This window comes from Dissoconium aciculare (assembly GCF_010015565.1).
Source record: "Dissoconium aciculare CBS 342.82 unplaced genomic scaffold K489scaffold_17, whole genome shotgun sequence".
Taxonomy (NCBI): domain Eukaryota; kingdom Fungi; phylum Ascomycota; class Dothideomycetes; order Mycosphaerellales; family Dissoconiaceae; genus Dissoconium; species Dissoconium aciculare.
Window position 1 is genome coordinate 17,855 of NW_022984967.1, and position 20,731 is coordinate 38,585.

The window sequence follows — 20,731 nt, forward strand, 5'->3', positions numbered from 1 at the left end:
AATCCGGTTTTAGCGTTCTTTAGCGCGAACATGTGCCCATGGGGATTGCCACTATATGTAACTTTAAGGACGCGACACTCCCATTAACTATCAATAAAATGTTAAACACTCGAAACCTTTTTCACTTACACGAATTATAAAGAATGGCACCCAAACAACCTCAAAGTGATGCCTTCGTCCTCGGGGTGGGGCTCACCCAATTCATCAAGCCCCGACAGCTCCGAGCATATCCCGAGCTCGGATTTGAGGCCGGTGTGAAGGCAATGCTCGATGCTCAGATCACTTACGATGATGTTGAGATGGGAGTCGCATGCTATTGCTTCGGCGATACGACCTCCGGCCAGCGAGTTTTCTATCAATTTGGCATGACTGGGATTCCAATCTACAACACCAATAATGCATGTGCGACAGGATCGACGGGATTACACCTCGCGCGAACACTTGTGCGGAATGGCGCTGCCGATTGCGTCTTGGTCATTGGCTTTGAGCAAATGCAGTCTGGAAGCATTAAAAGCACTTACAGCGACCGACCGAGTCCCATGGGCTTGAGTACCATCATGATGGAGAAGGAGTATGGCAAGCATGCCTCACCCAGAAATGCACAGTACTTCGCCAATGCCGGCCGGGAGTATATGGAGAAGTGAGTGCAGCGCCGATCCGAATCATATATCTGTCTATTCATCATCGCCATTGACTAAGTCCACTGACATTGATAATAGATATGGGGCAGAAGCCCGTGACTTTGCCGAAATCGCTCGTGTTTCTCACGAACACTCGACTCGCAATCCATATGCACAATTCCAGAACGAACATACCTTGAAGGAAATTGAAGACTCAACCATGATCCATTACCCTCTCACCAAGCTTCAATGCAGCCCGACCAGCGACGGTGCTGGTGCTGCCGTCATCGTATCGGAGCGCTTCCTGGCCGCACGTCCCCATCTCAAATCCCAAGCCATCCTCATCGCCGGGCAACAACTCCAGACCGACCAGCCCGAGCTCTTCTCCCGCAGCGCCATCGATCTCGTGGGCTCCGCCATGACCACCCGCGCCGCCAAAGCCGCTCTCGCTGAAGCCAATGTCGGCGTCCGTGACATCTCCGTCTGCGAGCTCCACGATTGCTTCTCGGCCAACGAATTGGTCCTGCTCGATGCATTGGGGTTCGCGAAGCCCGGCAAAGCCCACGAGCTCGTGCGCCGTGGCGACATCACCTACTCCGGCGACCGAAGCAAGTGCCCCGTCATCAACCCATCCGGCGGACTGATCTCCAAGGGCCATCCGCTCGGCGCCACCGGACTGGCACAATGCGCAGAACTATGCTGGCAACTGCGCGGATGGGCCAACAACCGCCATGTTCCTGCCAAGGTGGCTCTGCAACATAACCTCGGCCTGGGTGGGTGTGTCGTGGTCAACGTATACAAGAGAGCTGATGGCAAGGAGAACGTCCGCTTGAGCGATGAGCAGGCGATCAAGGGGACCAGTTGGTCGTATAATCCGGCCACGCAGGCTAAGACGCCGACGATGGAGGAAGCGGAAAAGGTGCGGAGCAAGAGATTTGCGAACGATTACGCGCTGGGAGACACGCCGGAGAAGATGCGTTCACGGTTGTGAGTGATAGTTATGTGCAAACCCCCCTCATCTTGTGTAACATGAGCTTTGCTTCTTGGATGGTCTACACATTTCGACTTGAATGATGATGAAATATGGATATTGATTTTGATCATTCTCTGAACGGATAACTTCAATTCATTACTTTCCCCAGAGAGAAGAGGAGGCCAAAAAGCAAAAGCGCAATCTGTTTCCCACAAAAGACGCCCTCTAACACAAAATCATCGTCAAATCTCATGCATCACATCATTTCATGTCCAAACCCAGAGAGATCGAGAGAGAAAAATCATTTCGGCGTCAAATTCACTGAACCATCCTCCTTGAGAATCCCCACTCGGTCCAACCACACCCTTCCGCGAACATACTTATCCAGCTTCCAGTAGTTGTCCCTCAACTGCAACGCCAGATCGTGGCGCTGCTTCTGCGACGCCGCCGCCGCCGCCTCATCGCCCGCGATGAACTGCTTCCACCAGGCGCTGGTCACGGTGATATACTCATCGAGCTGCTTGACACGTTCGGCCCTCGCCGCTTCGAGGGAGGACTTCTCCTCCGCGGACAGCGGGCTGGGCTGGACGGGTGGTACCCACTTCCACTCCCAGGGGTCGCCGCCGCCCATGTATTTGGGGATGTCCTCGCGTGGGATGTACTCGGCGAGTTGGTCGAGGGTGCTCACGAATTTGACTTTGGCGGCCACGACGGGGTCCAGCCATAATTGGATGGCGCCCCAGATGCGGTTGATGATCCACGGCGCGTTGTACACGTACACGGAGCCTAGACATTCGGGGTAGTTGTCTTGCAGGCCGCTGGCCATGACTTTGAGAGCGTTCATGTCCTGGGTCGGAGATTGTTAGCGGTGTTCTATGTGCGTAACTGGATTGTACTCTGTTGGGCAATTGGGTGTGTTGAACTTACCATGTTGCGGAGGCCGAAGCCCGTCAGGTCAAAAACGATCGAGACGGAAGTGATCGGTGGGCGCAGCAACATGCGGGTGCTCTCGACCTCCATGATGGTCGCACGGAGGAAAGCCTCCTTGCCTTGGGCCCACTGGTCATGGAATTTGACCCGAATGTACACCAACGGGTGGCCCTTCTTGTCGGCGCCGTGGACGAAAGATTCACCGCTCGAGGTCATGGCACGAGTCTCTCGGGCGATTTTGCGTTCCGGTTCAGTCGCGTAGTCCTCGGGTCTGTCGAACGCGGCGTCACCGCCCTCCAGAAGCCCGGATTCGATCTTCTCCTCGGCACGCCAGTTCAGTGACTTCAGCAGCATCAGGAAGGAGTTGTCGATGACCCAGCTTCGTGCGCGGAGGAAGCGGACGAGGAGCGTGTCGGGGTCCTCATGCTTAACGTTGGCTCGCAAGGCGAACAGCAACGCCGCTGGGGTGGTCTTCTCGAGGGTCTGCTTGATCTGCTTGTTCTGGAGGAATTTCAGGTCGATGGGAATGTCTGTCCGCTCGGACAATGTGTTCAAGGAAGACGAGTGGTAGTCGGGCACCGTGCCATTGGTGAGGACATCGATGCGTCCCCAGAGCTCGGCGAGAAGCTTGTGTTGCTCGGGAGTGACCTCCGCGACGATGTTGTCGAGTACGAAGTTGTCAGACATCTTGATAAAAGGTACCACTAGGAATTGGAGGTGATGTTGGGACGACTCGAGCACGGAATGTCTCGTCGGAGTCTTTATTATTATGGACTTCTCTATTGTCCGAACTACTTCTACGCGTGTTTCACCATGCGACCAGGCAACAGCATTCTTTTCCACCCGAGACGAGCTATATTTCCTCATAGTGCACGCGGCTCGCATTGGGCGTCCGAGGTAGACCGATGCGCTTCAGATTCGCTACATCATTCGCGGCAGTAATGGTGGAGAAGTCGGCTTGCTACTCAAACAAGCACCACATCGAAGACATGCACTAGACTGCCCTGGGCAGTACCTGCGCAAGAGACGATTCTTTGATTGGCTTTGGCGTGGATCTCCAGTGATTGTCTTCCCTGCGATGGCTCATCATCCTGCATGCAGTGGATTGTGGCAGTGCTCGGCCGGCGTCTTGCCGATTTCACGATTACGATATACCGAGAGCTTGTGATTTCGCCAGGAGGTATCTAACAAGCTCTACTGCTTCTTTAATCACGTATGCTCCAGTTGCTCCCGGTATGCATTCTATCGATTCGAACAAGCCCCTTGCAATGTATCCCTATCGTGTGTCACTTGACATCTGTAAATTGGCATTTCAATTGACGGTGAGGGGAAAGCGGGATGCCCTGGACACCAATGCGGCTCTGCGACGTTATAGAACGGTTCCCCCTCCATGGCATGGCATCACGATGAATTTCCGGCTGGACCTAAGCCGAATTTCATGCCCGGCAGCATTGGCCAAGGTGCATTGCAATTACAGAACAGTACCTAGGTAGTCAACAGTACTAATGATCACACTAGAGCCGCGCATGATGTATTCAAGACTTCAAGTGACCGCTTCTTTGCTGCGGCAGCGAACATGCATGTAAATATATAGACGCACACGTGTGTCTGGTATGACGGCTCGTTCGTCTGATCCAATGGAGATAAAATCACTGGCCGTCCTGCAGCTCGATCCTGAAGTCGATCACGTCGAGGCAATGGCTATGTATGTCACAGCAAGTAAAGACTGTATTTGCGACAAACGGTATCGCACGTTAATTGTATATGTCATCACTGCCATCATCTCCTTGTCGTCAGTGACATGACTTTCCTCTCGACACTGTTGTTGGTGAGACAATGGGAGATCTGGCGGAGAATGGGTTCGCAAGCTTGACCTGCTGCCCATGGATTTGAGCCGAGGTTCGCTACAAGACTGATCAAATCAACGAGAACCTTGGGAGGACTTATTACCTAGGTAGGTAGGTAGGTTCCTAGCAGATTCGATGAGAGGCGTCTCATCACGTGCGGATCGGGATTAGTCACTCAATGCGACTTAGGTAAGCGTTTCGTGAAGACAAATCACAGCGTTAGGGTTTGGGTTGATTCTCGTACTCGTCCTGCAATCGACCTAACACGCTCGTGTTTGGATTGTCGATGTTGTTGAAAGCGATGATCAAAACCCCTGTACTGGCTGCCTCGAAGCAATTTTCGTGTCGTATGTTCGGTTCTCGGAATCGGCAGATGAAGGGACTTGTACGCACATTTCCACGCTTATGGCGTTCCTTGCAAGGTCTCACCGTGATTGTCTGTTGCTCTCTTCGTATGAGAAATCGTCAGAATGTAGGAAGGCGGAGCCATTATTTTGTTCACAAAGTGCTAATCAACTGGCTACGTGGTGCAATCTCTGCAACGGATAAGACTGAACATGACGGCAACGCATTGTGCATGAGGCATGACACTGTGGTAAGCTCTCACGTCTGATGCACTGGACGACGGTCGTCGGACACAGCTCGCAAAGAGTCGCACGGAATTGACGCTGAGGTGTCCGTTGGAGGGACAACCTTCACGACACGCAGTCATCACGACATTCGTCCCATCAGAGAGGGTGATCAGTCGATCACGGATGAGTTCCGAGTGTCATGTGTCCAAGCATGCATTCAATAAGCCTCATTTTCGGAAGCTTTCCACCGAGAACTAGCCAAAGCAATTTGTTTGTCTGCAGCAGTACGCCTCGTTCGGAGCGGGGATGGCCACGTCAATAAGTGGACCGATTATTGCAGTGCATACGCATAAAGCCCCCATAACGGCAGCGTCATGCAGTCAGGGCATAACGGTCTTCATTGAGGCTTTCTCGGCTCTCCTTTGTCCGCTCCGTGGAACCATCAAAGTCGGGAAAGCCCAAAATCGGGCCGCACAGCATGTCAATGCCGAACGGTCAACGGTCGCGAGGCCGAAACGAGGATTGTCTAGAATCGCATGACGTCCTCTCGGTGACATACCGTTGTCTTGCCATGCGATGCGGTCAACAATAAGCGCTTGCCCAGGTGCGTATGAAAGTCGACAGGTAATACAGTAATTGGTGAATCGTTAGCATCCTGTACCGCTAAAGCTGCTCCGCCGATTCGGTAACGAGTTCCCCGGGCGCAAGGCGTCTTTACTACTCTATCTTGAGTTTGGCTGTGTACGCTAGCCACGCCCCGGTCAGGCTGTACTGTGTAGCTCGCTGGCAGTGCAGGCAAGCATCCACACTCTGGAACAATTGAGATACGCCCAGCATTGTGTCAATCGATAAAACACACATATGACGAGCCTTGACTGTGCCTCACTGCTGCCTGTACGACACTTAACGTGACTCACGACTTGTTCAAAAGCCAAAACGCATCCTGTCAAGGTATTTCCCTTCCTCTCACAAAGCCAACACGCCGCAACACTTGCGACATGGCAGATTACAGCTCTGACGAAGATTCCACAAGTTCCTCCGTCCCGATGAGACCCAAACAGAGCGCAGGGATATATCCACTGCCGATGCAGGGCGGCACGATAGCAGAAGTGTACGCGGCCGCCGGAGGGACAACAGGCGAAACCCCAGATGCCTCTAACCTCGTAAAGGTCGATCCCAAAGAAATCGGCATGTCTGTTGGACTGAAGCAGCTTTTCAGCGGTAAAGAGGACAAGAAAGGTCGCTTTCAGTGGCAGGCAACAATTCCGGAAGACCTTCCCAAGCCTGCTGAGGATGCCGAATCGGCAAAATGGGCGATCATTGTACGGAACGTCAGAGTATTCCACGATCCGAAGAAAGTTCTTTCGATGCACTCCATTGTCATACAAAGTCCATATCTGAAAGATCTACTCGCCGAAGTCCTGGCTGAATATCCGGGCGTGACGGCTCATCTTGCACGACTTGAGTTCACTGGCCGATTTGAACCGCTGATTCATCGTTGGTCTGAGTTGAAAAGCGCCATTCAAGCAATGAAAGACAAGCGTCTCGAGTCTCAGAAATTGCCACAAACCAATGGACACTCTTCGAAAGAGGTGGCGATCGATGCCGAAAAGTCTGAGGATGCTTCGTCCGACGCACAATCTTCAGCGCTCTCTAAAGACCCGGCCGAGCATGAGACGAATGGAAACGATGACGCAAGCTTGGACGAACGAATCAAACACGCGGAGCTCTTATACGACCTTCTCTCTAAGGAATTTGCGGACATCATTGAATCGTCAGTGGACATGAAAGAGAAGGGCGTCATCACCTACGAACTTCTCTGGACTCTTTTCCAGCCCGGAATGTTAGTCTACAGCAGGCAACAAGGCCAAGACCGCGTCTTCTCATTAAGTTCAGCGAGATACGGAGTAGACCGCGACAACAATCCTGTCTATTGGTTGATGTGCGAATACCATGATTGGGACGGAACGAATTTCGGAACGAACAGACTCAACATGGCCATCGGGATCTTCGAAGGCACGCGCTCGATCACTAGTCTACAGACACTTCCCTGGGATTCTCATGGTCACAAAGCAGATATCTACACCAAGCTTGTTGAACGTGGCACTCGAGTCGAAGAGCTTGCTGGATCCCACTACCGGAGCTATCACGGCATCGGATGGCGATTGAACAACATGGGCCGAAAGGAGAGATACAACATCAAAGGCCGTATCGTGATCGATACGCTAGGTTTTAATCGATTCAACCCTGATATGGCAGTCTATGTTTCTACCTTGAACAGCTCGGCAAAATCCAAACCTTCTTCCTGTCGTCGTATCCTAACGCCTTCAGGATTTATCAGCCTTAATCTTCCGCCAATGCCCGGCAGTCCGGTCGACGACTATGATCCTGGATATGACTTGGAGGATGGCGGCATGCCTGTGGATGGCTTCTTTGAGGACGAAACGAACGAGCGGCCCGCGAAGAAGCCGTTGACAGATCAGCAAAAGCTTTTGTTAAGTCCATTAGTCCGTGGCTACGCTTTGCAGGAGAAGCTTTGGTTGAATTTCTTCGTCACTGCTGTGCATGATGTCACATTCAACGAGCGCGCTTTTGATAGCTTGGTCTTGCCCAAGAATCAGAAAGAACTCATCCTTGGTTTCACATCGACACAGCAGGGTTATCGGAGTCAATTCGACGATGTCATCGAGGGCAAAGGTCGTGGTATAATTCTTTTGTTATGCGGTAAGTCACGCTCAACGTTGATCATGCGGCTGATAACTGACACACCCAATAGGCCCGCCAGGAGTGGGCAAAACACTCACAGCAGAATCCGTCGCCGAGGAAATGAGAGTTCCTCTGTTCATGATCTCATCCGGCGACCTCGGCCTAAGCCCCCGCCACATCGAGAAACAATTACAAGACATCCTCGACATGTGCACTCGGTGGAACGCAATCCTGCTCCTCGACGAAGCCGACGTGTTCCTCGAAGAGCGCAGCCTCCACGAACTAGAGCGCAACAAGCTCGTGACGATTTTCCTCCGAGTCCTCGAGTACTACGAGGGCATCATGTTCCTGACCACCAACCGCGTGGAGACCTTCGACGCCGCCTTCCAGAGCAGAATCCACATCAGTCTCGAATACAAAGAACTCGACGCCAAGAGCCGCGAATCCGTCTGGCAGAATTTCCTGCGCCAACACGACATCGCGCAAGCCGCCGCCCGCGAGAAACCTCCTCGACCCCTTGCGAGTGCTGCAAAAGCCAGCAGTAAGAGACTCGATGCAGCGGCAGCCGACGGAGGAGGGGGAGAAGAGCAATCCGCCGCGGCCCAGGAAGCTGCCAAAGCGCAACATCTCAAACTCACGCTCCCCCATGAAATCACGGAGAGGGATATGGTAAAGCTCGCGGCGCTGAGTATGAATGGTCGCCAGATTAAGAATATCCTCAAGACGGCGCAGCTTTTGGCGAGTCAGCGCGGCGAGGGGCTGAGCTACAAACATATCGACACCGTGATGGATGTCACGCAGCATTTGCACAATGCGAACCGGGAGAGTGCTGCGACGAAGTCTTCGCTTTTCTCTTGAGAAGGGTGAGATGAAGAAGATTTGTGATGAGCAGCGACTTTCCTCTAAAAATTGTGATGAAGAGAGAAGGCTTGGAAATTGTGAAATGAGGTTATGAGAATTTTATGATATGATAAATGAACTTGAATGAATCTCGTATGCCCCCAGCCAGACTTCAGTCTCTAGTAGACTTGAACGAGCTCAATAATAACTGCAGTGCAATGTCGAGTGATAGAACATCCTGACTCTATCTAGACAGACGCAAATGGGGTATCATCAAATAACAACATAAAAACCAACCGCTAAGCAAGACCCATAGAAATGTCCGCTCTATGCCCTTCCCTCCCGTGTATGTCGCACCAACCGTGACCCGCCCAGTCCCAGCGAACAGAAGAATTCAGAACATGCCCGGGAACCCCCCCGTCGCCGAAGAAGAAGACGAAGAATGCAGGACGAAATTCCCAACAAACGGCGGAATCGGCGCCGGATGGAAATTGCCATGCATATCCGTCCATCCTCCGGTCGGGAGAGGCGGCGCTGTCTGGTAGAATGTCTCGGGCAGATACCCGACGTCGTTCCACTGCTGCTGCGGCTGGTGCTGGTGCTGGTGCTGGTGCTGCGCCATCCACTCGTGACCTGGGGGAGCTGGCTGCATCGTCATTGGTGGGGCGATTTGCAGCTCCCACGTCGACGAGAGATGACGTTTGCCGATGGGACCCTGGGAATAGATGGTATTTAGTAGAGGAGGTAGGGAGAGAAAGTGTGAAGGACATACCTTTGGCCCGGTGCCTCGATCAGAATCCGACCCCAGAACCAGATCGTTGCTGTTGCTCTCGGACTCTCCGGCTGGTCGCTCTCCTTGCTGCATGTGCCACGTGCAAACTTGGCATTTCGACGTGAACATGAATGGCGCGGGCATTTGCATGCTGGAAGGAAGAAGAAGCGTCAGAATTGCGGCTTTGGGAAGATGGACAATACAGAGTCAGGCCAGGAGGGAGGGAGATTCACTTACAGGTTGAAGCAAAGCTTCCCCAAGCCGTCTGCAATGCCCTTGTACGCCGTCACGTCGAAGGCAGTGTTTCTACGCGAAGCTCGCACCAGTTCCTTGAGGAGTCCCTCATGGAAGCCCCGGCCGAAGATCTGGCGCCTTTCCAGCGCGGCGAATTGCCACTCGCACATTTGGAATGTCACCGTGCGAGGATGTGCGGAGCAGGGACACATGATGGTCCATTCGCCTTGCGGGAAGGCCATGATGCCGGGGCTCTTGACGCTGAGTAGGGCGTGGAAGTATCTGCTGCGGAAATCCACAGTCTCGATGCGGGAGAGGACGCGCGGCTCGAAGAGGTCGATGAACCGGCTGAACACGGCGACTGCACCGGGCATGTCCAGGTCAAGGATGAGGCTAAATTGTTTGGAAATTAGCATGTTTGGAGTTAGATGGGATGGTGCTGATGGAGGGATTTCTCGCTTACTTGGTGAGGTCGTAGCGGTTGTGGCGGGCGACAGAGACGACATCCGAAGGGACGTTCACAGAATGCAGGTGGTGGAGCAACTGCATGATGGGAAACGCATCCCCAGGATACAGGTCGGGCATTGTGCCGCAACCCTCGGAGCCAAGTCCGGGGTACTGGCCGGTCTGCTCGAGCCGCTCGATCTGCATGGTGGGTCGTTGTGGGGGGAGGGGGACCAGCGAAGGTGTTCGAGGTAAGCTGGTAGTGATTGTTGCGAGTGAAAAGAGGATGGAGTTGCGGAATATCTCTTCAGGATATTCTCCATCCTTACATACTTTTCCCTCGTGTTCAATTCTACCAGCTCCTGCAACACAATAACGTTTCGACTTTCTCGAAATGGACGGCTACTCCTCGAGGATATCGTGTGTTACGTTCCACTTTGGGCAGGTGGCAAGGTGTGTCTGGTGAAGTTGAGTTTCCATGATGAAACTCACCCGACACTTCGTAGGCAGATTCGTGCTCGTGCGAGGTCAATGCGATATTTTGCTTCGTGCTCAGCAGTCATCAACGCGCATGGTGTAGCGTTGAAGGATCCGAAGTCTTGTACTATATTTGTACGATTTTAGTCCGATGCATAATCGGGATGCTCAATGTACCCAGGGGGTTACGTGCTCAACGAGAGATAGAATACATTCGTATTTCTGCTCGTCGTCGGTGTCGGCACAAACGTCTCGACGCCATAAATATGGTGAATGGCCTGGCTTTGTTGATCAGGTGGAGGCCTGACACGAGCCGTTCTTTTCAAAAACGGCTGACTTCTGGTCTAATGGATTTTCCTCCAGCGTGAGGAATCTGGTCTCGATCCAGTTCTCTGCACGACATCCGGTGTTGTTCGGGGAGATGGAGTGGTCGTACAACCACCTGGACTTCCGAATCCGCTAGTGTAACAGGAATTACATCCAGGAGTCGTGCCTGCCTGAAACTGGTCGCATTGGGCAAGTATCGGTGCGAACGTAACAGGATTTGGTTAGTCGAAAACCATCATCGGGTCTTTCGAGCCTGTGCATCGGATGAGGAGGATTTGAAATTGTGTATTGGTTGAGGACCTCGTTCCGATGTTTTCCTTGCCCGAAAGCTCTTGCAGTACAGAGTCACAGGAGGAAGGAGTTCGAAGGAACACCTACGAGTTTGTGTAAGGTGGGAAGAAAATTATGAAGTCTTGTTTTTTCTCCATCCGGCACACACGGGGTAATTTGCGAGGCAGCCGCGGCCTGAGCGACGTGTTAATCCTCGAGGTGCATGTCACGGCATTTCGATACCATTCTTGTTGGTGCAAGGTAGCTTTCGGAATTAAGCGCCACCGCCATCTCGTTCTGTGCGCCGAGCTTCATGATGGATAGCGACTGGAGTGACCGCGGCCGGATTGCTCCAAAATCGAGCAATTACGACAGCAGAAGCAGCAGGAACAGAAATCGTTGCAGGTCTTCTTCGACGGCCTGCCTGAAAGTAGGCATGGGCATCCAGAGCGAGACAGAGTTGCGCTGACCAGACGCTCTGGTGCTGTGCCTACATATGACGTGTATGAGGCAAGTTTGATACCTCGTGCTGATTGGAGGACGTAAAGCGCCTCCGGCGGTACGACCTGGCACCATCGAGACGAGTGGTGGTTGCCGACGGCAGGTTGCACAGCTCCGTGGAGTGCGTCAGGCCATTATCTTCGTTCGGAAAGAGATTTGTGCCGTATCTGTCTCTGTCTCGCTTCAGGGTCTACACAATGCGGTCCCCGATGCGGTACCCAAAGGCGGTGGCAATGCTAAGTTGTACTGCCGTGTAGAATGACCCTTTGGCAGATAATATTGAATGCGGAACTCTTGAAGCATGGTCCGATACTGCATTCGTCCAATCTTAGAATCGACCTGATGTGGGTATACGAAGCTCAGCGCGAATCGTGTTTGCCGAATGTCTTATCACCAGTCCACAGGACGGGGACAAGCTTGGCAAAGGCGCCCACGACATCACAGACCTCCATTCTCTTGAAGAGGAGATCCCGTGTGTTGAAGTTTCCGCCCTCATGCAGACATCAAGAAGATGACGATACACCCTTCCTGATGTAAGTTGAAGCTTTAGTGTTCCTCGCCGATGGGTTGATATCTATGCGGAGAAGTACCGTTTGAGCGGAAAGCTCACAATGGTCGAAGTATATCTTCGTCGTGACGATGACTGATGTTGACCAAGCGAAGCCGAACTGGAAGTGGTGCGCTGCATGCGTGACACATCGTCATCGGCGGCGGCCTGAAGCCAGCCCATGATCGCATGTACAGCTCTTTGGTGGTCGAGTCTACGAGTGCGCCGTACCATCCATTAGCATGGTTCAATCGATCAGGGGCAGCGATGAACGCACCTTTGCTCAGAGTGATACCTGACACGCTCCAGCCCATGCATCCCAACAAAGACGATGGAACTGGTGTGACCGCGCGGCAACTCGACCGTGACGTCCGAGAAAGCTGTGGATTTCGCTCGAGACACGTTCGTAGCATCGCTGGAGATGACCTGTATCAGCTCTGGTATTGCACCATGAAAGGTCCGCGGCTACCATGAGTCGAGATCATGAGTGATGCAATTGCTATCTTGGAGGTGAAGGAATTGATATGCAAGAACGAGCCAGCAAACATCCGAGAAGAGACGCATGATGAGTATAAGAGCTCTCTCAGACTTATGGGGTCAGGATTTTGCATCCCTGCCGGAGAAAGCAAGCCCAATGCCGCAAAGAATTCTGAGGCGCTGTCCGTTTGCTTCATCCTTCGGCGAAGGTGAGCTACTCCAGGCGCTGTCGATGTACGATTTGCACACATGGCACTACAGCTCCGCTCGTGTTTCACATCGTGAGGTCTGCAAATTCTGGACGCTGGGATCACTACGCTGTTGGTCATCACCGAGAAGCAAGGGAATAGTACTTGTGAGCTGTGCGAGGGAAAGTCTTGCAGGGTATTTGCACTCACCAGAGGTGCAGCATCGGATGCCGGCAGTGTGATTTGAGTTAGCTGATTACGTTGGTTGTGGACAGCAGCGTGCTCGAAAGCAGGCAGTCGTAACCTAGAGATGATGCACATCTTTATCGCTACTGACGCCTCTCTGAATGGACGAGAGTCTGGTGTTGTGAAGCAGTGCACACACCAGGCTGCGCATAATTAATGAAATAACCTGTCGAAAGTGAGGCTTTGAGATATCTTTCGATTCACTTGGGCTGGCCGAGTGAGAGAGGAGTTGATCAGGACATAGCTACTTAAACTCAATATCAATGGTGGGCTCGATCCGACATTGTTGCCCAGTAACACCAGGAACTCTATGATGCAGCCAATATCCATGCTGACGCGGCGATGTTGTGCTTTGCAGCTACTTCGGAACGATTGCCGCTCAGTACGAGGGTAACACACCTGCAAGCTGTGTAAGGACTTGGGAAATTAGTACGGGGTCCATCGGGTCGCTGCATGGAGTCGCACAGCAGCAGGTATCATACAGGTTTGCCAAGCAGGCCACGGCGCTTGATGACGATCGGAGCCCGTTTTGTTCTCCTGTCGGACAAACGAGACGAAAACGTTTGTTCGACAGTGATACGCACCAGACACAAACAGTGATTTGCCTGATTCAGTTGACAAAAGCCTTGTGTCGGAAAGTGCGGCGTCATAGTGTTCAAGACGTTGAGAGGACACAAAACCAAAGGTATTGCAAGCATTCTTCTCACCGGTCAAGGTCGGATACGACATTGCCACTGATGGACACCCGGGCATAATTTTGCAGAGGTTGAGAAGACATCTCTTGCATCTTTCTTTACCATGATTCCCGATGAGGCCGTTCAACGGCGATCTTTGGCTGAGACCTCAGCTCTATGCCGAGCGACTACGGACACCTTCATTCTTTCAGAGTGAGATGGTCGTGTCTCAAAGGTTTTGAGGAGGAAGTCCTTAGTCGCTACTTTACAACACAGTTTCTCGTTCCTGCCATGGCGACCTACGCTACGTGTCGAGAGAATTATCATGATCCGACAGAGCAGGCCCCTCGTGTCTGAAAGACGTCCTACACGGTCCGACTTCGAAAGATGACTGAACATGCTCTTGTGAACAGACTGATAGCTCCCACTTCGATGGAGTCTTCGCCATGGATTTTGAGAATCACCTTCATCTGGAAACGATGAAGCCTTGGTAAAGGAGCGATGTCGGTGAAGTTTCGGACGGGACTCGGAATTGCGGCAATGAGAGAGCTCGATGACATAAGCGAGCGTGAAGATCTTAAAGCCAGCAGGTATGCCGAGAGTCTTTCGGCATGAGCAGATTAGGGCGCGGGCTGCGGTCTCGATCAAGAGAGTCTGGAGTATCAAAATTGCAAACCGACTCGCAAGTCAAGCATCTTCGAGATGATGACAACCAAAGACGATGTTGATCTCCGTGCGAAGACAAGTCAACGGTACGCACGTTGAATGCGCAGATCCAGGACTCCCTGTCACCACGTGGTGTCTGCTGGATTCATGCGCCGCGGGATAAGCGATGTTCGCATCAGTCTGCACACCCCTACAGTATCATAAGATGCAGCAACGCGACAAGGAATTACTCACACCCACACAGCATCTGTCAACCGGGCAGCTCAACGGCAATGTCTATCGGGACTGCGTGGCATATCGCCGATTCGAGCCTTGATGCGAGGCTACATGCGATCGGTTGTTCTGTGTCGCAATTGTCCAGAAGCACGCGATGAGCATATAGTTTCGGCTCCACGTCATTTCTCAATGGCGGGGCGAAGCACGCCATTTCGCGCGAACCTGCCGACACTCGACGTCGCGTACTTCTCTCTGCCTCTTTACAGTAGAGCGTCGACGATCGTCAGCATCGCCAACATTTTCTGAGACGCTTATTGGTCCATTAGGACTATCATTCGGGATGACATGGCTAATAGCTGTGCCGAAAAGACGAGCACGTCGAAGTAGAACAAATCGCGCGTGGAGCCAATACTTCAAAAATCAAGATATGTTGTCATTCTTCCACATTTTCTTCTTTTGATCGTCTACAATATCCCGTGTCTCTCATATGACCGTAGCGTTGAATCGGTATTTGAGCTACGTGTTTGGTGCAGCTCCAGAAGCTCTTCTCTCTCAAGCGCTTCTTCTTTTCCTTCTTTCTCATCTCATAATTCGCATTGGATCCAAACGGAAGACAATGCCTTCTTCCTTTGTCTCACTCCGCGCGGGTGATCATTCCTCTCGCGATGAGTATGGCGCAGCTTCTCCAGCTTCACCAGCGCGTAGCTTCGCTTCATTAGCTATCGGAAACAATGCCAACAGCTACAGCAATGGCTACAGCAACGGTCACAGCCACAGTCAGAGCAATGGCCACAGCAATGGCTATGCCAAACACCAGAGCAATGGCCATAGCAACGGCCACGTCAATGTCAAGTCTGACTCAGACGTGAACGGATTAAGCCGTGCAAGCCACGATGACGAGTTCCTCCGTCTCCCAGCTCCACAGCAGGACATCTTGCTCCTTCATGGCCCTCGCCAAAAATACTCACTAGAACGTGCCAGGGACATTCCTGAGCTGCGAGGAGATCGCGAGATTCTAGTCCAGGTTCTTGCTATCGGTCTCAACCCGGTCGACTGGAAGGGTGCAGATTATGGGTTCGGCCAGCCTAGCTACCCTTGGATCAATGGCCGTGATTTTGCAGGAATTGTCGTTCGCGCACCTCGCAAACAGAGTCGTGTCCAGCAGGGAGACGTAGTCTTCGGTGCATCCACCGACTATCGCGATGTCCGCAAGGCGGCTTACCAAGAGTATGTGGTGACAACCGACTACAACGTAACCAGAATTCCCCAGGGTGTCAGCGTGAAGGAAGGAGCCGCTCTTGGTGTCGCCTATGTCGCTGCCATCGTCTCTCTGGGAATCAGCTTTGGTCTCAACTTCGCACAACCACGCAACGGCGCACCGGCTGGTCCTGACCTTCTCCGACTCGTCCGCGAGCTTGAGCCCCGCAATATTCCCGAGGATGTCCGAGAGGAGATCTTCAGCGGTATCACCACCTCTGAGCGCCCTCACGCTGGCGAGTTCATCGCGATCTGGGGAGCCAACAGCATGACAGGCCAGATTGCTCTGCAGCTGTCCAAGCTCGCCGGACTACGCGTCATCGCAATTGCCGACATCGCAAAGGGCGGCGGCCGCCTGACTGAGCTCGGAGCCGACTTCCTTGTCGACAAATACGACACCAAGCGCGCAGTCGAGATCATTCGCACTGTCAGCGGTGGCAAGCTTCGCTTTGGCTTTGACGCCAATGGTGCAGACAGCGCTGCATTGCTGTCAGAGGCTCTTCAGAAGAATACTTCTGGACCCAAGTCCCACCTCCTGGGGCTGGGAGGCTTGCCGAAGCAGGCTGCGGCGGGCGTTGTCCACCACAAGGTCCCGATCAAGATCTTCCACGAAGACGCCAGTGCTGGTGAAGCTATCTCACAATGGCTGGAGGATCTTCTGATCGCTCGCAGCCTCAAATTGCCCGAGGTAGAGATTGCCGAGGGCGGCTTGTCCGGAATCAACGATGCCCTTGACCGCCTGCGCTCTGGCAAGATTGGAGGACGACGCATTGTTGTGCCTGTCAACAAAGAGAGTGGATCCCAATCACCTGTTCCACAAAACGGCAAAGACGTTCCCAACACTTTCGGTGTTCCCATCAGCGCCTCCGACTTCAGCTACGCAGACTCACTCAACAGCGATCCAGACCGCGTCAAGTTCGCTTACTGGGTTCCTAATGTGTCTGGTGGTCTCGTCATCAGTAAGATTGAGCAGCGAACACACTGGGACCACAAGTCCAACATCAAATACGGTCGTATCGCTGAGCGCAGTGGTTTCGAGTACGCCCTGTCGCAGATTCGTTTCATGGCTGGATATGGTGCAGACAACCAACACGAGCCCGTATCGCTCTCACAGGCTATTCTTGCTGGAACCGAGAGGCTCAAGCTCATCATCGCTCTGCTTCCTGGTCCGTGGAACCCAGCAATTGCTGCCAAGCAGATCGCATCGATCGATGTTTACAGTGAAGGCCGTACTGCTGTCAACATTGTCTCTGGCTGGTTCAAGCTCGAGGTAAGATACTTTCTATATCTGCGAGTGTCATCGTTGCTGACTTCTTCTTTCAGTTCACAAGCATTGGTCAATGGTGGCTAGACCACGCCGAGCGATACCGCCGCAGCAAAGAATTCATTCAGTGCCTCAAGGGTATCTGGACCGAGGATAGCTTCACCTTCAAGGGCGACTTCTACCAGTTCCACAACTACCCTCTGAAGCCCAAGCCCATCAGCTCACCTGGCCGTCCTCACCCAGAGATTTTCCAGGGTGGCAACAGTGATGACGCGAAGGAGAACGCTGGTAGTGTCTCTGACTTCTACTTCATGAACGGCAACACCCTCGAAGGTTTCCAGAGCCAGATCAAGGACGTCAATGAGCGTGCGAAAAAGAACGGTCGCGAGGGACAAGTTGGTTTTGCGTTGAACGGTTTCGTCATCTGCCGTGACACGGAGGAAGAGGCAATCCGCGTCTTGCAAGAAATTCAAGGCAAGGCAGATCCCGAGGCTGTGGAGGGCTTCCGTCAGCAAGTGCAGAACGCCGGTTCCTCTACGAGCAACAAGAGCGGCATGTGGGCCAACTCCAAATTCGAGGACCTTGTCCAATACAACGACGGTTTCAAGACGAAGCTTATCGGAACCAAGGAGCAGATCGCCGACCGCATCCTGCTGCTCAAGAGCTTGGGAGTGAACATCATCCTCACCGCGTTCCTTCATTACGAGGAAGAGATTGAGCAGTTCGGTCGCGAAGTGCTGCCGCTTGTTCGAAAGCTGGAGGCTCAAGGTCGTGGCAAGGACGTCGAGGATGAGATCCGACGCACCGGTGATGTTTACAAGGCGAAGAAGTAAGCGCTATTTCTCTTTAATGTTGGCTGTGTCATGGAAGGAATCGGATTTTGGAGAATATGTCATTGAAGGAAAAGACAAGGGACGAAAAGTTTGGGGAAGGATCAAAATGGTTGAATCTTCGATACATGGGGCGATTCGGGATACGTGAAATATGTAATCTAACGAAAGTACTTTACGTAGGAGTGAAACTTCTACCTCTACTAAAGGTGGTGATGGTGAGAAGAAACTGTCATCCGCGGAACCCACTACGTCTGCTGCACCCGCTGAGAAGAACGGCCAACCCACTTCTACTCCCTCATCCAACACGCAACCTCGTTCCTTCGCATCCATCGGTGCACCCGCTGCAGTTGATACACCCGTGCCTGGAATCAAGAATAAACCCTTCTCTTTCCTCGCTGACGAGCAGGATAAAGCCGACATCGTCAGGTCCATCGCGCAGCCCGAACGTGAAGAAACGAAGCCCACGCCAGCGAGGACATTCGAAACCATCACCTCTTCTGGAAAGACTGGTGCCCAGGCTAACGGCGAGACTGCCACTGATAAGACTGTCGCTCCTTCAACGGAAGAGCCCTCTTTCGTGCAGAAAGTCGTTGATAAGGTGGTCGACCATGCCCCCAAGAAGGTCCAGGAGAAGATCGGCCACGAAACTTCCAATGGCCACGCCGCCGAGAACGGCGTTCATGAGGAGATTCCAACGGCCTACGAGAGGGATGTGCGCCCCTCTACAGCTGTTCCTGAGAAGCCTCACCAAGAGTCCAAACAGGCTGCCGAGGCCGTAGAGCGTCCCTCCACGGCTGCTCACGAGAGAAAGGGCATCTGGGGCTCGATCCGTCGTCACATCAGCCTGAGAAAGTAGGACAACAAGTCTGAAGTCACTGCCGACGTGCTGATCTTGTTTTGTTTTGAGCCTTCGCGCGCGATCGTTGTGATTTTTTGCTTTTCCATACCCTTTTCAGCAAATTTCCCCAGTAACAATCCTTGCCTATTTTGCAAAATTTCAACGTCCATAGAGTTTAGAATTATACTACACTCCTCTCTACAAACCAAAACGCCAGTTCTCACTCGCGGGCCCGGAGCCCACATCCTGATTCATCTCGATCGCCTCAACCATCTGCGTGACACTAAGCTGCAACCAGCTCAGCATCCTCCCATTGAATTCCAACTGCTCCCGAATAGTCTTCAAATCCTTCCTCCCCCGATTCTCTAAATTAGCAGCGCTTTCCAAATTCGCAACATGGCCTCGATCCGATCTTGCCAGGTCCGAATCCTTAAGATAGCGGAGCTGATTATACTGTACGCGCATTGCGAAGACGAAAGCTTCGCCGTCCTGAGTCGACGCATACTCGCGTTCGATTCGTCGGATGTCTTCTCGTAAGGATTCTACGGGACTCATTAATTGCCGGATTTCAGAGAAGTTTTCTTCAGCGGTCTTTTCGAGGCGGTCTTTGAGGACGCACAGCTCGGATTTTTTGATGTGGTCTGTGTAAGGTGGGGGTGGGACGGCGTCGTGGATGAAGGCGAGTACTGATGGTTGGGATGAAGCTATACACGTGATTATCAGCATTGTTGATCGCGTTGCCCTCGGATATGGTGGTGAATCTCTTGCCTTGTTTCGGATGTTTTTGATGGTAAAGCTCGTGCTCACGAAATGTCTTCTTCTTCGACATCGTGAGATGGAGCTGCGCGGCCTGCGATGCGCGTGCTCCTTCGACGGATCGGCGCCTGCACAATCATCAATTTATTCGAGATCTGATCAATGTATACAGTCATTGTACATTGTTTGCTCTGCGCCGGCGAGCATATTTACGCGTTATGTTGTGCGACTCTAATCCCAGTCTGATTCGCCTGCAGGCTATTTATACTCCGCATGTGCATCGCTGTGGCTTCATGACAGCGAAGACCAGGTTTATGCGCCTCGACAAGGGAAGCGTTGAAGCGCGGATACAATATTTTCCGCGACGCCTTGCGTTTGCCGATGTATTCCTTGTCCAGCATGGAGCAATTTGGTGATAGGGGCTGCAGGCACTAATTTCGACGTTTTAGTGCCTGCCGACCGCACCATGGATCAGACTCGCCAGCAAAGCATACAGGTACAGAGGATTTCAGTGTCGCCAAAGTCCTGTCTATCGATCACCTCGGCAGTCCAGGTCCTCCGTTAGAGGGTCTCATCGGGAGCCACCTCGATGCTGCCGTCGCATTTCGAGTGTGGGAATACATCGCATGCCGGTGATGACATGGCGCTTCTACGAGACATCACTCGCCGAAATTCAAGCCACCGGGCGGTTGTGCAACATCACATCGTTGGAATGCAAGTTTGAAGAAAAGATTTCCGCTGAGATTTTCATCTCTGGCTCTGAGCTGAGTCTACCATTATATCGCATCCATAGGACGTGGATCATGAAACACACAACGTCCAATCATCGAAAAAGAAGTCGATTGTTCTGAAAAACTCGTAGGTAGGGAAATCAACGTCCACGCCAGGACCTAGATCCTGCCCCGGAAACGCCTGATCCATCAAAAGCGTCATGTTTGCAAGGACAGCGTCTGCAACGACCATGTCTTCAAACAAGAGTAAAGCCCATAGCGGCGTTTCGACATTTGGACCCGTTGACCAAACCTTGGTTGTCGGATAGAACAACGCGATCTGGGGAGTGAGCTCTATTTCTATATTTTAGTAGACTGTGAGACCAGCGCGCAGCATGGTTGAGCGTACTCGCCATATCAAAGATCACGCTGCCTTCGTAGTCGAAGTTGATCTTCAAGACATGTTTTGGCGTAGCAGCGATGATTGCCGGGATCATATCCATGTTCGCGCTCGCAAATTATGCTGTGGTCGGCGAGTGATCGTGG

At 52.5% G+C, this 20,731-nt stretch overlaps 8 protein-coding genes across 8 annotated transcripts; 5 read left to right on the top strand and 3 right to left on the bottom strand.

The window, feature by feature from the left end:
• Positions 1 to 143: 143 nt before the first annotated feature.
• On the top strand, positions 144 to 1,611 carry K489DRAFT_374139 (thiolase-like protein; the record flags this gene model as incomplete). The annotated part of the gene is made up of 2 exons (XM_033603493.1): positions 144 to 640; positions 720 to 1,611. The coding sequence occupies 2 exons, from the start codon at positions 144 to 146 to the stop codon at positions 1,609 to 1,611; spliced, it is 1,389 nt and encodes a 462-aa protein (XP_033455546.1).
• Positions 1,612 to 1,894: 283 nt separating this feature from the next.
• Positions 1,895 to 3,210, bottom strand: K489DRAFT_327364 (CRAL/TRIO domain-containing protein; the record flags this gene model as incomplete). The annotated part of the gene is made up of 2 exons (XM_033601984.1): positions 1,895 to 2,440; positions 2,521 to 3,210. The coding sequence occupies 2 exons, from the start codon at positions 3,208 to 3,210 to the stop codon at positions 1,895 to 1,897; spliced, it is 1,236 nt and encodes a 411-aa protein (XP_033455547.1).
• A 2,412-nt stretch (positions 3,211 to 5,622) lies between these two features.
• On the top strand, positions 5,623 to 8,756 carry K489DRAFT_384700 (P-loop containing nucleoside triphosphate hydrolase protein). The gene is made up of 3 exons (XM_033605918.1): positions 5,623 to 5,893; positions 5,976 to 7,666; positions 7,719 to 8,756. The coding sequence occupies exons 2-3, from the start codon at positions 5,989 to 5,991 to the stop codon at positions 8,504 to 8,506; spliced, it is 2,466 nt and encodes an 821-aa protein (XP_033455548.1). The 5' UTR covers positions 5,623 to 5,893; positions 5,976 to 5,988; the 3' UTR covers positions 8,507 to 8,756.
• K489DRAFT_90530 (uncharacterized protein) lies at positions 8,671 to 10,362 on the bottom strand. Its single transcript, XM_033609028.1, has 4 exons — positions 9,958 to 10,362; positions 9,498 to 9,887; positions 9,261 to 9,411; positions 8,671 to 9,203 (listed from the first exon to the last, which is right to left on the bottom strand). The coding sequence occupies exons 1-4, from the start codon at positions 10,143 to 10,145 to the stop codon at positions 8,883 to 8,885; spliced, it is 1,050 nt and encodes a 349-aa protein (XP_033455549.1). The 5' UTR covers positions 10,146 to 10,362; the 3' UTR covers positions 8,671 to 8,882.
• A 3,053-nt stretch (positions 10,363 to 13,415) lies between these two features.
• Positions 13,416 to 14,109, top strand: K489DRAFT_384704 (uncharacterized protein). The gene has a single exon (XM_033605919.1). The coding sequence runs from the start codon at positions 13,823 to 13,825 to the stop codon at positions 14,000 to 14,002; it is 180 nt and encodes a 59-aa protein (XP_033455550.1). The 5' UTR covers positions 13,416 to 13,822; the 3' UTR covers positions 14,003 to 14,109.
• Positions 14,110 to 15,143: 1,034 nt separating this feature from the next.
• K489DRAFT_374144 (bacterial luciferase-like protein) lies at positions 15,144 to 18,737 on the top strand (the record flags this gene model as incomplete). The annotated part of the gene is made up of 3 exons (XM_033603494.1): positions 15,144 to 17,054; positions 17,108 to 17,877; positions 18,062 to 18,737. 3 exons carry the CDS (start codon positions 15,144 to 15,146, stop codon positions 18,735 to 18,737), a joined length of 3,357 nt encoding a protein of 1,118 aa, XP_033455551.1.
• A 148-nt stretch (positions 18,738 to 18,885) lies between these two features.
• K489DRAFT_404891 (uncharacterized protein) lies at positions 18,886 to 19,579 on the bottom strand. Its single transcript, XM_033607133.1, has 2 exons — positions 19,488 to 19,579; positions 18,886 to 19,423 (listed from the first exon to the last, which is right to left on the bottom strand). The coding sequence occupies exons 1-2, from the start codon at positions 19,546 to 19,548 to the stop codon at positions 18,918 to 18,920; spliced, it is 567 nt and encodes a 188-aa protein (XP_033455552.1). The 5' UTR covers positions 19,549 to 19,579; the 3' UTR covers positions 18,886 to 18,917.
• K489DRAFT_90520 (uncharacterized protein) lies at positions 19,570 to 20,516 on the top strand. The gene is made up of 2 exons (XM_033609027.1): positions 19,570 to 19,858; positions 19,925 to 20,516. Exons 1-2 carry the CDS (start codon positions 19,694 to 19,696, stop codon positions 20,324 to 20,326), a joined length of 567 nt encoding a protein of 188 aa, XP_033455553.1. The 5' UTR covers positions 19,570 to 19,693; the 3' UTR covers positions 20,327 to 20,516.
• The last annotated feature ends 215 nt before the right edge of the window (positions 20,517 to 20,731 follow it).

Coding starts and splice junctions, on each gene's coding strand:
- K489DRAFT_384700 (XM_033605918.1), top strand. CDS start 5,989: ATGAGACCCAAACAGAGCGCAGGGATATATCCACTGCCGATGCAGGGC. Junction 7,667..7,718: donor TATAATTCTTTTGTTATGCG/GTAAGTCACGCT, acceptor CACACCCAATAG/GCCCGCCAGGAGTGGGCAAA.
- K489DRAFT_90530 (XM_033609028.1), bottom strand. CDS start 10,145: ATGCAGATCGAGCGGCTCGAGCAGACCGGCCAGTACCCCGGACTTGGC. Junction 9,888..9,957: donor AACCGCTACGACCTCACCAA/GTAAGCGAGAAA, acceptor CAAACAATTTAG/CCTCATCCTTGACCTGGACA. Junction 9,412..9,497: donor GGGAAGCTTTGCTTCAACCT/GTAAGTGAATCT, acceptor TCTTCCTTCCAG/CATGCAAATGCCCGCGCCAT.
- K489DRAFT_384704 (XM_033605919.1), top strand. CDS start 13,823: ATGCCGAGCGACTACGGACACCTTCATTCTTTCAGAGTGAGATGGTCG.
- K489DRAFT_404891 (XM_033607133.1), bottom strand. CDS start 19,548: ATGTCGAAGAAGAAGACATTTCGTGAGCACGAGCTTTACCATCAAAAA. Junction 19,424..19,487: donor TCAAAAACATCCGAAACAAG/GCAAGAGATTCA, acceptor TCACGTGTATAG/CTTCATCCCAACCATCAGTA.
- K489DRAFT_90520 (XM_033609027.1), top strand. CDS start 19,694: ATGTTGTGCGACTCTAATCCCAGTCTGATTCGCCTGCAGGCTATTTAT. Junction 19,859..19,924: donor GACGCCTTGCGTTTGCCGAT/GTATTCCTTGTC, acceptor TCGACGTTTTAG/TGCCTGCCGACCGCACCATG.